At 43.3% G+C, this 13,181-nt stretch overlaps 1 protein-coding gene across 2 annotated transcripts; it reads right to left on the bottom strand.

Annotated features, from left to right (window-relative positions):
* Nucleotides 1-336: 336 nt before the first annotated feature.
* On the bottom strand, nt 337-9,899 carry LOC147346094 (myosin regulatory light polypeptide 9). Of its 2 annotated transcripts, none has more exons than XM_086373106.1 (4): nt 9,813-9,899; nt 4,221-4,419; nt 3,580-3,741; nt 337-841 (listed from the first exon to the last, which is right to left on the bottom strand). In XM_086373106.1, the coding sequence occupies exons 2-4, from the start codon at nt 4,402-4,404 to the stop codon at nt 669-671; spliced, it is 519 nt and encodes a 172-aa protein (XP_086229232.1). In that variant the 5' UTR covers nt 4,405-4,419; nt 9,813-9,899; the 3' UTR covers nt 337-668. The 2 variants fall into 2 exon arrangements, with proteins under 2 accessions (XP_086229232.1, XP_086229231.1); XM_086373105.1 differs by lacking the exon at nt 9,813-9,899 and adding an exon at nt 5,161-5,209.
* Nucleotides 9,900-13,181: the final 3,282 nt, after the last annotated feature.

Here is a 13,181-nt window from a genome sequence, read left to right as displayed (position 1 = left end):
ACAGATTTGGAGGGATGCTGGCAGGTCCAATATTGAACTTTAGGATTTAAAGCTACCAAAGCTATCATATATAATATATATATGCAAATTCTATAGGAAGTTTTTTAAAATGCAAAGTGCAGAAAATTCCATAAAGGCAGTTAAAAATTGGATTTTTTTTTGAGAAGGGGGGAAGACTGAGTAGAGGAAATAGAACTGTTAGGAGACCTGGAAGGAATAAGGGGAGTATAAGAACCATACCACTGTCTAGGATTTGCCTCACTACTCTTCTTTAGATGGTGCACCAAGACCAATAGAAGTCAGTTTTGGTAAATAAAAAAGTTTTAAACAAGGAAGTTTTTATCATAAAGTTTAATTATGGTTCAGAAAAAATTGAGTGAATAACCTTCTCTGAAAAAATATATTGACTCTGTAGACTGCAGTTACTGGGGGCGGGGAGGGTAGACGGCAGCTGGTAAGTTAAATTACCCTATTTTCTACTCTTAAAATGACAAGAAGTCCCATATCCAGTCTGATTATAGAGATGCATGTGCCCCAAATGGCTGAGAATAAATACAAAAGAAAGGCAGAAGCTGTAAAGCTAAGGGCATGCAACAGGCTCTAAGAGAAAGTCTCAGAAATACCCAGAGTGGCAACAAGGAACGTTTGGCTGGAGTTTGAAGTTCTTTTTAGTCGTCTTTGTCTTTCGCTCCGTGCTTAAGGATGCGTGTGAACTCGATGTAATTGAAATTCCCCTTTTTGTCAATAGGTGCTTCTCTGTACAGCTCGTCCACTTCCTCATCTGTAAACCGGTCTCCCATTGTGGTCAGCAGTTCTCTCAGGTAATCCTCCTGAATGGTGCCTGAAGAATAAAGAAATGGAGATCAGAAGAGACACTCCTCTGAGGAATAATTACAAGGAGCATCTACCACTTGACCAAGCACAGGGTTTACGTTAAGGACTATAAGCATGCAAATGTATGAAATATAGTCTTGACATGACTAAGCCAGCCTCAGCACAGCTGCCTAGAAAATGCTCTGTTGCTTAGTGACATTAACCTTCTCTGCTCTACTGACCGCACCCAACAACAACCTCCTGATCTCTTGGTAACAACAACTAATCCTGTGCCTAACCAGAAAGCATGAAGTATGATGCTTCCTCAACATACCATCTATGATCACACTTCTTCTACAAGCAAATACACTAAAATCATCTTGTTCTTATTTAGGCACTAAGTCATGTCCAACCCTTTGCGACCCCATGGACTGTAGCCCTCCCTCTGTCCATGGGATTTCCCAGGCAGGAATACTGGAGTGGATTGCCATTTCCTTCTCCAGGGAATCCTCCAGACTGAGAGATCAAACCCATGACTCCTGCTTGGCAGGTGCATTCTTTACCATTCAACCACCTGGGAAGCCCTAAAATCATCATAAATATCAGTAAAATGCTTCAGTGGGAAGAATACTGAAGTTGTGAGGTCCAGTTTTAACAAGGTATGTTACACTTCAGGCACTTCACTTTACCTTTTTAAAATACACAAAATGAGATTAAACAAATTTTTAAAACAATTTTAGATTCAGTAACAAATATGGTTAGGCTCAGTGCAAAACCACTGAGTAGATAGTTGAGGATTAACTATGTCACAGACACTGGGACAGGCACTGGAGCGTTAACAGTGAGCAGAGAGAAACATTCTCTACTTTGGACCTGTGCAAGTAGGGGTCTCATGAAACCTGACTGCACATCAGAATCACCCAGGGAGCTCAAAACAACCCCAGAGGCCAGCCCTGACACTGATTTTTAAAATAGCTCCTTAAGTAATTTCCATTGGACTAGTTTAAACAGTAATTTCCATGAGCAATCATGATCGAGACCCACTCCTGCAGTAACCCAAAGGTATTGAATGACAATTCAAGCACAGAGATTTTTGAAATTCATAAAGTTTCTATTTTACAACTACTTCTTTGTGTGTGTGAAATTAAGCTAAAACACTGATATATTTCCTATAAAATAAGTTTAACGTGTAAGGTCAGTTCACAAAAGAAACTCTAAATTTATGGGTTTTTTGACTAACTCAACCCTAGATTTAAAAAAAAAAAAAAAAGTTCTCCCAATCTTAGACTTTTAGATTGTAGAAATAAATCCTCCTCTTTAGGCAAGTCATTCAACCATCATGTAAACTAATCAACTATGTGCAGGGACTGTGATAGGAGCTGGGAGGGTTACAAAGAGGGGAACATGATGCTGTTGAAGATGCACAGCCCTTATCCAGAGAGCCGGGAGAGACTGATGACTGGAAACAAGCACACAGCTAAAGCATAAGCTCAGGCAGGGTATGTGCCAGCAGAGACATACATAAACTACGGTGGAAAGAAGCGAGAGCTTCTCAAGTTTTCCCAGAGGCCAGGAGAAAACAGTATAAAAATGCAGCTAAGGCTCTCTTAAGAATGTGACCACTGAGATGACTCTGAAGAACAGTTAAGACACTTTAATGGTTTTATTCCCTTCCACTAAAAAAATAACACATGTTCACTGTTTAAAAAAAAAATTTAATACACAAAAGTTTTTGGCAAGAAAAAAAGTCTCTTCTGCCTGCCCTTCTTCTACCGGTTCCAGAAATAACTGTTCAGGGTTTTTGATTTCAAGGGGAAGGAGGTGATCTGAGGAGGAAGGCAGAGGCAGAAATGGCGGAGGTAAGTCCAGGCAACAATGCATGGAGACTGGAACGAGGTTGTAAAGATGATGCAAGAGTCAAGAGGGTGGTCTACTTGAATAGGCCAGACGAGGCCCTATCGTGGGACGCCTTCAAAGTCAGAGTGGAGAGACTGTGCTTCCATCCCCACACACTACAAGTAGGCTGTTTAAACCAGTCCAAACACTGTGTAACCAAAGGGTGTGCCTTCCTTCTTAAAAATCTTGCCATGTGAGTTACCCCCTTATTTTTTTTCTCTTATATACATTTCTGCCAAAAGAGCAGGCATTTATGTAGCTAGCCTTTCGGGTTTCTTTGAGAGTCCACTCTATGCAGGCAGTAAGCTACTATCTCATTCCCTCATTTAATCTTCACAACAACCACATGAGGCAGGAAATATTATGGTCCATCTTACTAATAAGAGCCTTAGAGAAGTTGCCTGAAATCAGACAGCTGATTTCAGAAGAGGATTATGAAACCAGAGCACCTGATTCCAGATACCAGATCTAAACAATCTCAGAGCAGAGAGGTACCTGATAAACCAACATAGGACCGTACTACCACCACCACCTACAGTAATCTACAATTTTTTCCAAAATTGCTCCTGTAAAAGATATTCATTTGACACACTTACTGAGTGCCTAAACCCTGTGGAATTATTCTAGTAAAGGAGTAACAGAAGTTTCCTAAAAAAGTTCCAAATTCACCTATTAAATTGTAAATTAAATATTTAAGGGCAGAGGCAGTGAAGTGAGTGCCTAACATGCCACAGGTGAAACCTGTCCCCCAAAACAGGTCTGGTATAAACCTGAGGGTGTTACATGTTGTCATGTTTCAAGTTATTATATATTTTAGCTGCTATAACCAAACAATAATCAGTTGGTAATTAAAGGTTACCTCAGACTTACCAGTTGCTTCTTCATCAAAGCAAGCAAAAGCATTTCTGATGACATCTTCTGGATCTGTGCCATTTAACTTTTCACCAAACATTGTGAGAAACATGGTAAAATTTATGGGACCTGGAGCCTCGTTCATCATGGCATCCAGATACTCATCAGTTGGATTTTTTCCTAAACAAAAACAGAGGGTCATAATTTTAATCACATCACAAAATGCATCATGGTAAACATTTTGACATGACAGACGATCATTTATACAGTTTTGCTATTTGTGTTCAAGACAGTAAAGCTATTTGGAAAAAAGTCTTCTCGGTGAAAAGGATCTATATTAAGAGTCTGGAGACCCTGTGCTATTCCACTGGGAAGTCAGGAGGAATAACACTGCTTTCATAATCACGATCAGAGTGCAGCACACGCATTCATGCACAAACACACAAACGCAGCTGGTCTCCAGCCTGATTCTGAGACTTGGCCAGAAATCTGCAGGTGGTCCAAGGACCTTACTTTGGGAAACAATGCTCCAGATTTTGAATCTTAGTGAACTGTAACATCATTAGATTGGCTTCACAAAACTTTTAAGACTTCAGAAATAAATAGAAAAGGTTGTTTTAGAAATTGTCTGATTTATTAATATTAAAACTGATAATCACCCAGGGAAGCAAGCATGTCATGCAAATCTTCCTTGTCAATGAACCCATCCCTGTTCTGGTCGATCATGTTGAAGGCCTCCTTGAACTCCTGAATCTGGGACTGGTCAAACATGGCGAACACGTTGGAGGTCGCGCGCTGGGGGCGCTTCTTGGTGGTCTTGGTCTTTGCTCTTTTGCTCGACATGGTGGCAGTTGAATCCTAACAAAGAGGAGAAATACAAGAAATAGCAAAAACTAAATTGAACCAACCTTCCAGAGGTATTTGAGCCACTGAGAGATGGGTTTAAAAACTATTTCACAGGACAGTATCACTTGGCAAAAATCTGTCAACTAATTGATACCATTACTCAGAGGATCAATCTAAAAAGAGGAAAACCAGATTCATCTTTTGAATTCACTCATCCTTAGTAGTAAACAGTCTGTCACTAATTTCAAGTTCCAACTTACCACCAACATTAATTCAAAGCTCAGGGCATTATCAATAAGATTTCCTGTCCCCAGTACTACTGGAAAGCTGATTAAGGACTGATAACAATTCAATCCATTAGCTTAATAACAATATAGAAAACAAGAAACAAAAGACGTCAGGACTCTGGAGAAAAACTGCCAGTTCTATACCTCAGTGTTATTCAGTACTGACGAACATTAACTCATCTTCTAAGCCAAATCATCTGAAGTGATTAAGTCCTCTAAACAAAAACCAGAGCACAATACAAAATTTTTAAAGCAATTTAGTTTTTAAGAAGTTTTGGAAAGCATTTTAAGAGATATGGAAACTACCTTTGCTCTCTAATAATCTAAATTTCTCCCCGTAAAACTTAAGTTGAAAACAAAAATAACGTCTAATAATTCCCTTTCAACACTAAATCTTTTAAGACTATAAGCAATTTGTTTGAAGTTAAAAATCCCACAGTCATCAGACAATAAAATTTTACCATACCATCCTTCAGAGCTGAGGTAGCGAGGGCAGTCAGCAAAACCTCTAACCCACAAGACTAAGACACTGTAATCAGTTATATTCTCTCAAGCAGGTCTAAAATAGGCACTACTGATTTCACACTCTGACCAGGACAACAGTTTTAAAGCTTACGATCTGAAAACAACATTTAGCTATGATGTAGCAAAACACTATGCCCTTGCTCTAAAAATAAGCCTGTGGATCGCAAAGAATGAACTACCTAGATGTCAGTACTGCGAAGTGAACTTAGGACACAATGCTTCATATGAGTTTTAAAACTTATTTCTTACATTCTTTCCTTGATTACACCACACCAGCCAGACTACATTCAATTACGGAAATAATTAGAAAAGCTCTGACTGTGCCTGATTTTTTTTTTTTTTTTAAAAGCTTAACTCTATTCTCAGATTTTTAGAAGGAAATTCCACAAAGGAGAGTCACAAATTCCAATTCATCAAATATAGCACTCCTGCCATGCACTGGAATGTGCTGCTGGTAAGCTATACCCTACTTGACATAGAAGTTAGGATATATGCTCCTCCCTGGTTTCCAAATTTCCTTTAATTACTCTTTCGTGATATTTTCATTTTATAACACCTCTAGATGTTATTATCTAAACTACAGAGAGCTGTAATTCCCCCCTCTAATCTAAATAGTAGTTTAAAAACAAGTAATTATAGCATATATTATTTCTTCCTCTCCTAAATGGACTCCAGGATTTGGGTTAGTGGTTGAGTGGCACATATTTACCAGTCCACATCTCTTTAGTATTTTAGGTATGCCCCTGTCTTTGCAAAACAAAGCATATGTTTAAAAATACTCTATTTTGTTTGACAACACTGTATTACCCTAACCATGCACAAATATCAGTTGTTTTAAGAACAAAGAAACAGATGAAAAAGACAGGTCAAATGGTTGATAACTGATTTTTTAAACCTACAAGACCTCATAATACTCAATTTAGTATCGTTTCTCTAAGTATCTTTTAAAAATACTTAGGTTAGATTATAAAGTAACACACACTCTCATTCTAGAATTTTGATACATTTCCTAGTCTTTTAATCATGCATTTAATTAAAATCAGTCATTTTAATCATGTATTCTTTTTTTTTTCCATGTATTCTTTAAATATGTGAATACATTGTAAGATTTTTTAAAGTTATAAAGGTATTTTTGGGGTCAGCACTGACAATACCCTCAGAGTTTTTCTTTAGCTCATTTGATCCTTAATCATCAACCATTAATATGATCAGCAGAATTACGTTCATGTGCATCAAACGTCACGAATGCTGATTATTATTTAAGAATTAAGAAATGTTAAGGTACGTGTGCTCTCTTTGAAGAACTTAAATATAGTTGGGGAGGCAACTGTGAAGAAATGAGATGATTGGTTCAACTTATTTGAGTTATATAGTTTTCATTCCAAAAGTATGACTCTCAAGTTAAAACAATGTGTAACAAAAATGAAAAATAACTCAAAGGTGGTACATGATTATCAAATACTATGACTTCAGAAAAGTTCTTTGTTTCTGAAAGTTTTTTGTGGGTAGGTGGGGGGAAAGGTAGGGGAAAGAACTTGAAAAACCCTAAAAGCTACAAGACATCCTTAGAATTAACAAATTTAAATGTCAGTCTTAATTCTGACAAATTAGGGTAGTTAATGCTATCAAAATTTGGTAGTATAACACTGGGCAAGTTACTACATGGACCTTTACTTTTTCAAGGAGTTGGATTCTGATCTGTGTTATTCTCCCACCAGAAATCTGCATCCTTTCAGAGATAGAGAATTCAGCTTTGCTGTCAAGTTATTTCAAAATAAGGAAAGGCTATTTTTTTTTCCCCTTACCAAACTGAAAGTATGGGTACTTCAGTCACTACCATCAACTCTGGTGGTAGTGTGTGTGAGTCGCTCAGTTGTGTCCCACTCTTTGAGATCCCATGGACTGTAGCCCTCCAGGCTCCTCTGTCCATGGAATTCTCCAGGCAAGCACATTGGAGTGGGTAGCCTTTCCCTTCTCCAGGGAATCTTCCCAACCCAGGGATGAAATCTGGATCTCTGGTATTGCTGGCAGATTATCACCTGATCCACTTGACTGGGGTGGAGAGGGAGCCAAATGAGAAACAGCATTATGATCCCAAGGAGCCAATCACTTTAGATACTGTCACTGTCCTCCTTGCTATGATTCAGGTATGCTGTCCACTTTTATTTTCCCCAAACAAGTCAGCCTGTAACTCTCTTCATATAACAAGCCTTCAGCAAATGCACAACTAGGCTAGGGAAAAAGAAAACTGAAAATATTTTACACATCAATGTAAGTATTATTTATGTACAAGGGGGAAGATTGCTATGCAGGCACCCACGGTTTCCAAGCTATGTCTTCACTCATTCATCATCAGCTCAGTCTAGAATTTACTTTTGAAGCATTTAATGAAAGATCTTTGGTGTGAAGGGCTCTGTGTTGTACGGAACTTGAAAACCCTGGGACTTACCGAGTCAACGTCTATGAAATTCACAAGGATTTCAGAATCATGAGAAAAAGTGAATGAAAACAGTTCAAGGGTTGTTAAGGAGAATCAGTTTACAGACTCGAAGGAACATAACCTTGTCTTAATCAGGGAAGGGGAGTACTGGTGGTAATGAATTTCTGGATTTATCCTTCTAGCTTGATCAAATAGGAAGAGAATCATTCAGGGTTATGACAAAAGGATGGATACAAACCATGTCAGGAAGAAAGACTGGATTAAGTGATGGGCGAAATGAAAAATAAAGATCCACTAAGAGGCTTTCCCCACACAGCAAGGGCAATAAGAAGATTTTTCACAATTTCTAAATACTCTGGTTTCATTTATAAAATGGGATTAACCCATATCAATATTGGCTTCCCCAGTGGTTCAGCAGTAAAAAATTTGCCTGCAATGCAGTAGACAGAGGAGATGCGGGATCAGTCCCTGGGTCGGGAAGATCCCCTGGAGGAAGAAATGGCAAATCACTTCAGTATTCTTGCCTCGAGAATTCCATTCTGAGGAGCCTGGAGAGTACGCACGCATACGCGCGCCACGCACACGCACACGGAAATGGCAAAACACTTCAGTATTCTTGCCTCTAGATTTCCATTCTGAAGAGCCTCGAGAGTGCGCGCGCGCGCACACACACACACACACACACACACACACACACACACACACGGAAATGGCAAATTACTTCAGTATTCTTGCCTAGAGAATTCCGTACACTGGAATGGGCTGCCCCGCCCTCCTCCAGGGGATCTTCCCGACCCAGGGATCGAACTCGCGTCTATTACGTCTTCTGCATTGGTGGGTGGGTTCTTTACCACTAGAGCCACCTGGGAAGCCCAGAATACTCTAGTTAGAATTCTAGAGTCCAGCATTTATAGTGGTAATAAATGTAAACTAATATGAAGACTTTATACAGGACACTACAATTGATAGTATTCTGGAAATATATGTTCTTTAATGAAAAACTCCCATCTTATGAAACACTTGCTAATGAGATGGTACATAACATCTACTTTGCAAATCCAGACCAAATCTACTGTCTCATTTAATCAATGTACTTTTTTTTTTTTACAAGCTAAGTTTATGTACTTTTTTGGCGCTAACCACAGTTTTTTAAAAGTACATTTTCAGGGGTGTTTCCGTTCCAACTTAACCAAGTTTTCAATTCCTAAGCAAACTTCCGGTTGAAGGTAGGATTAGTCCTCTAAGACTGCCACACCCAAAATGTCCTCAGCACTTGACAAAGGCAATTCGTTGTCCAGGTTCACTAGCCAGAAAAGCCTCACTTTTTAAAGTTTTTCTGGCTAGGTTTTCATCAAAGGCCTTCCAGAACAATGAAACAAATAGTAGTAATTTTAAGAATCACTCATTTTCTCCACCTTTAGATGTACAACTTTCTGAACTTAAGTTAAAATCTCAACTGAACGCTTATTTCTGTTTCAAAGTTCTGTAAAGAAATGATACACTCTTTGATAAATCAATTCAGCTACTTTGAAAGTAAACACTTTGAGAAACGGACTTAACTCGGAGGCTCCGCCCCAGAGTAACAGTTTTTTGGGAGTTTTCCTGAAGCCTCAAACTAAACCCCAAACTCCTGTTTGTCCAACTATCACTTAAAAATCAAAACATTCCAATTACAAAAGTGTATACTAAACTGAAGTTGCTAATCTGAGGTGGTTATTCCCACTAAACGTAGCCACACAGCTGCAATAACAGCTGCAGCGGGCGGGCGTCCGGGGACCGCACCAAGCTAGAGTTTTTGCGCAAACTCTCTGGAATCGGGCAAGTTTACGTTAGAAATTAAACTTAGTCCCAGCGTCAGCTCCGCGGGGCTCGGGTTTCGCAGGCCGGCTGCCGCCCAAGCTCGCGGCGCCAGCAGGCTAAACCACACTTCCCGAGCTCCAAGTTTGGGCAAAAGAGTGAAGCTGGCGTCCGGGCCGCTTCCGGCCGCGGCCTTCGGCGCCGGAGCGGCCCGTGGGCTCGAAACCCAGGAACTCGCACGCACACCTGCCCAGGTGCGCCCCCGGGAGCGCTGCTGACCACCCCGCCAACCCCAGCCGCCCCGTGGGGATGCACCTCGGATGGGCCTCCCGCGGCCGACCGCGAGCATTACTCACCCTAACTCAGCCGCGAGAATCCGAGAGTTTCAGGAACCTTCTCGCTGCCTCAGCTCCCCCTACCAACTCCCTTCCACTCCCAGAGACGCTACAAACCGACACTTCCGGCCTTTGCTTAGCGGACCGGAAGGAAGGGAGTCACCATTCTCGGCTAACAGTGTGAGCCTGGCAGGGCCACGGGGCGGGGGGGGGGGGTTGCCGGTGTGCTCAGAGGGCGCAATTTTGACCGAGTGCACGGAAAGGACATGTCGAGAGGGAAGCTTAGAACATAGTAGAAAGGTAATGATTCTCCAGGTCTGATGACTGAGTTTCCGTCTTTTTCACACCTCTTCTTACAGTGTAAACTGTTCCATCCCCCCTTCCTGTTTGCAAATGGTTGAGTCTATCTTGTGGGTTTGCCCCTCCGCACATTCCAGGGCCCGGCCGGGGGCGGGGCTCGGCGACCCAAGTCCTTGTAGGGAAATCGCGGAGAGGGCTTCGCGGCCCAAGTGGCTGGCCTTCGCCCCACCCTCAAGCGCCCCGCCCGAGCCGCCGAGCGGTTCTGCGCATGCGCAGGGGGCTCTCCTCAGGGTGAGTGGGGAGGCTGTGGTCTTCCCCCAGTGGTCACACAACTATCTGTGTACCCCGAGAGGACGACTCTGGGCAAGAGACTTGATCTCTTGGCCCGGTGTTGTGTTATGACGAGTCACTTCCCTCCCTACGGAAACAAACACTGTTTAGTCCCGAGGGCACTCAGCCTATCTCCGACCTAGAACGAGTTCTTCAGGCGGGGGTCGGCCGAAGACATTCTCCCTCTTCAGAAACGTACACGGTTATGTTTCCCCGCGGAGTCCCGCGGAGTCCCTCGCACCCCAGGAACAAGGAGAGCCCGGCCGCATCCGGCTCGGAAGGCAGCTCGCAGCCCGCAGCTACGGGGTCCTCAACCTCGCCCCCTACTCTCACTGGTGCCGAGGTGCGCCCCGTGAAGAGGACAGGAAATCGGGCCCGTTGTGCTCAGCTCTCTGGCCTCAGGACCGCCTGCCCGAGGCATCTCGTAGAAGGAAAATCCTCCCCACCCTGAGGGAGACTATGCTGCCCTTATCCGCGGAGGAGGGTGATCCCCGCAGGGGAGGGCTGGGCCGGGCCGACTCCTTTCCAGAGTCGTCCAGGCTCCGGGTTAAGTGCCTCGTCTGGCTCCCGTGGCTGGAACGTTTCTGGTTTGGAGCCGCGCTCACTCCAGTCATCCTGCTGACGAGGAAGGTAAAGCTGCAGGATATGTACTCACAGTAGGAATCATCTGCCACCGTCGTGGACCTCAGGAACATTCCGTTTCTTAACCTGTAGTCTGTTCCCAAGTTCACTTAGAGGTAAAGTCACTGAGAGATACTTTACTGCCCTAATCCTACAGGAGGACTGAAACGAAGATGGTTCGTTTACCAAACAGCCTCCAAGTGAGAATGACTCGGGGTACGAGGGGAAAATACTCAGTATTGGGGGTCTCATGTCCAACCCGCTGAATCAGCCTTCTAGGGCAGGTCCTGGGAAGCCATCAATTTAAGAGGCTCCTAAGTGACTTCTGAGAAGGCAATGGCACCCCACTCCAGTACTGTTGCCTGGAAAATCCCATGGATGGAGGTGCCTGGTAGGCTGCAGTCCATGGGGTCGCTAAGAGTCGGACACGACTAGCGACTTCACTTTCACTTTTCACTTTCATGCATTGGAGAAGAAAATGGCAACCCACTCCACTATTCTTGCCTGGAGAATCCCAGGGACGGGGGAGCCTGTTGGGCTGCCGTCTATGGGGTCACACAGAGTCGGACACGACTGAAGCGACTTGGCAGCAGCAGCAAGTGACTCTTAGCCCAAAGGTGGGGACCCAGAGCGAGGACGGGTTAGGATCTAAGATGAGATAGTGACGGCACAAACTCTAGATGGCTGAACCGGGGTGGGGGGTGCGGGGGCAGGGAGATGCAGAGGGTTAGTGGAGCCTGGCGGCCCGCGGGGCTAACCGACAGCCGTGCACACACCTACATCTGTCACTAGGGGGCGCTGGAGTTTCCTCTGCTGTCTTTCAGGGAGAAAACATCCCCAAAGATAAAATGGGCTGTTGAGTTTTCCCGCTGGGAGCGACAGGGAGCAGCAGGGAGCAGTCTTTTTTTTTTTTTTTAGTAGACTTTTAATTTTGAAATAATCTTAGATTTTCAGAGAAGTTGCAAAGAGTGCAGAGTGTGCCCATCTTCCACTAATGTTACATAACGATGGCATCTTTGCCAAAACTAAGAAATCAACAATGGTATCATTCTATTGCTTAAAGCCCACGATTTAATCTGGTTTCACCACTATTCCCATTAACGGTTTTTTTTTTTTTTTGCTGATCTAGGATCCATTTCAGTTTACCCAGAGCAACAGTCTTCTGCTTCTACGTTGTTACTGAGTCGCTGTCATGTCTGACCCTGTAGACTGTAGGCAGCCAGGTTTCTCTGTCCTCCACTGTCTTCAGGAGTTTGCTCAAATTCTTGTCCATTGAGTTAGCGATGCTCTTTAACCATCTCATCCTCTGCACACCACTGCCCCCCCACTTCTCCTTTTCTTTGCTTTTAGAGTATCAGAAAATTGCTTTGCCTGTCTGCTTTCCTGTACTAGGGAAAATACAACAGGTATTAAAGAGCAACTGCACTACCAAGCACTGAGGTGAGTGCTGTGGTTTATGTGGTTTTTGAAACAGACTATAGCTGCTACCTTTGTGATGATAGAGAAGGGAGTAGAAAAGGTGCCAAAGGCACAGGGAGTATCAGAGGGAAAATGTGGAGGAAATGGTTACAGCATAATTAGGTAAGGTTTATAGAAGGAGTGGGCTTCCCTGGTAGCTCAACTGGTAAAGAATCTTCCTGTAATGCAGGAGGGCTTGGTTCGATTCCTGGGTTGGGAAGTCCCCCTAGAGAAGACATAAGCTACCCACTCCAGTATTCTTGGGTTTTTGTGGTGACTCTGCTGGTAAAGAATCCCACCTGCAGTATGGGAGACCTGGGTTCAAGTACCCTAGAGAAGGGAATGGCAGCCCATGCCAGTATTCTTGCCTGGAGAATTCCATGGACAGAAGAGCCTGGTGGGCTGCAGTCTGTGGTGGGGTTGCAAAGAGTCAGACACAACTGAGTAACTAAGAATAGCCTAGCATGGCATAGAAGGAGCACAGAGGTGGAAATCAGCCTGTCTGGGACTTGTGCAGAGCATTACCTGGAGGACTACTGAACAGGTGATTGTAGAAGTCAGTGGGAAAAAGACAGCAGAGGGAGATTCTGGTCAAAGGAACCAGCCTACCTGATTAGAGGTGATTGGAGGGCCTGGCTGATTGAAGGTTAACAGGGATTGTGTGGTTCATGTTCATTCATG

The sequence above is a fragment of the Bos grunniens genome, chromosome 24 (genome assembly GCF_055505025.1).
Source record: "Bos grunniens cultivar Pamir isolate PY7600 chromosome 24, Bosgru_T2T1.0, whole genome shotgun sequence".
Classification (NCBI taxonomy): Eukaryota; Metazoa; Chordata; class Mammalia; order Artiodactyla; family Bovidae; genus Bos; species Bos grunniens.
The sequence above is the reverse complement of the archived record's forward strand: the minus strand, read 5'-3'. Positions and strand labels throughout refer to the sequence as shown.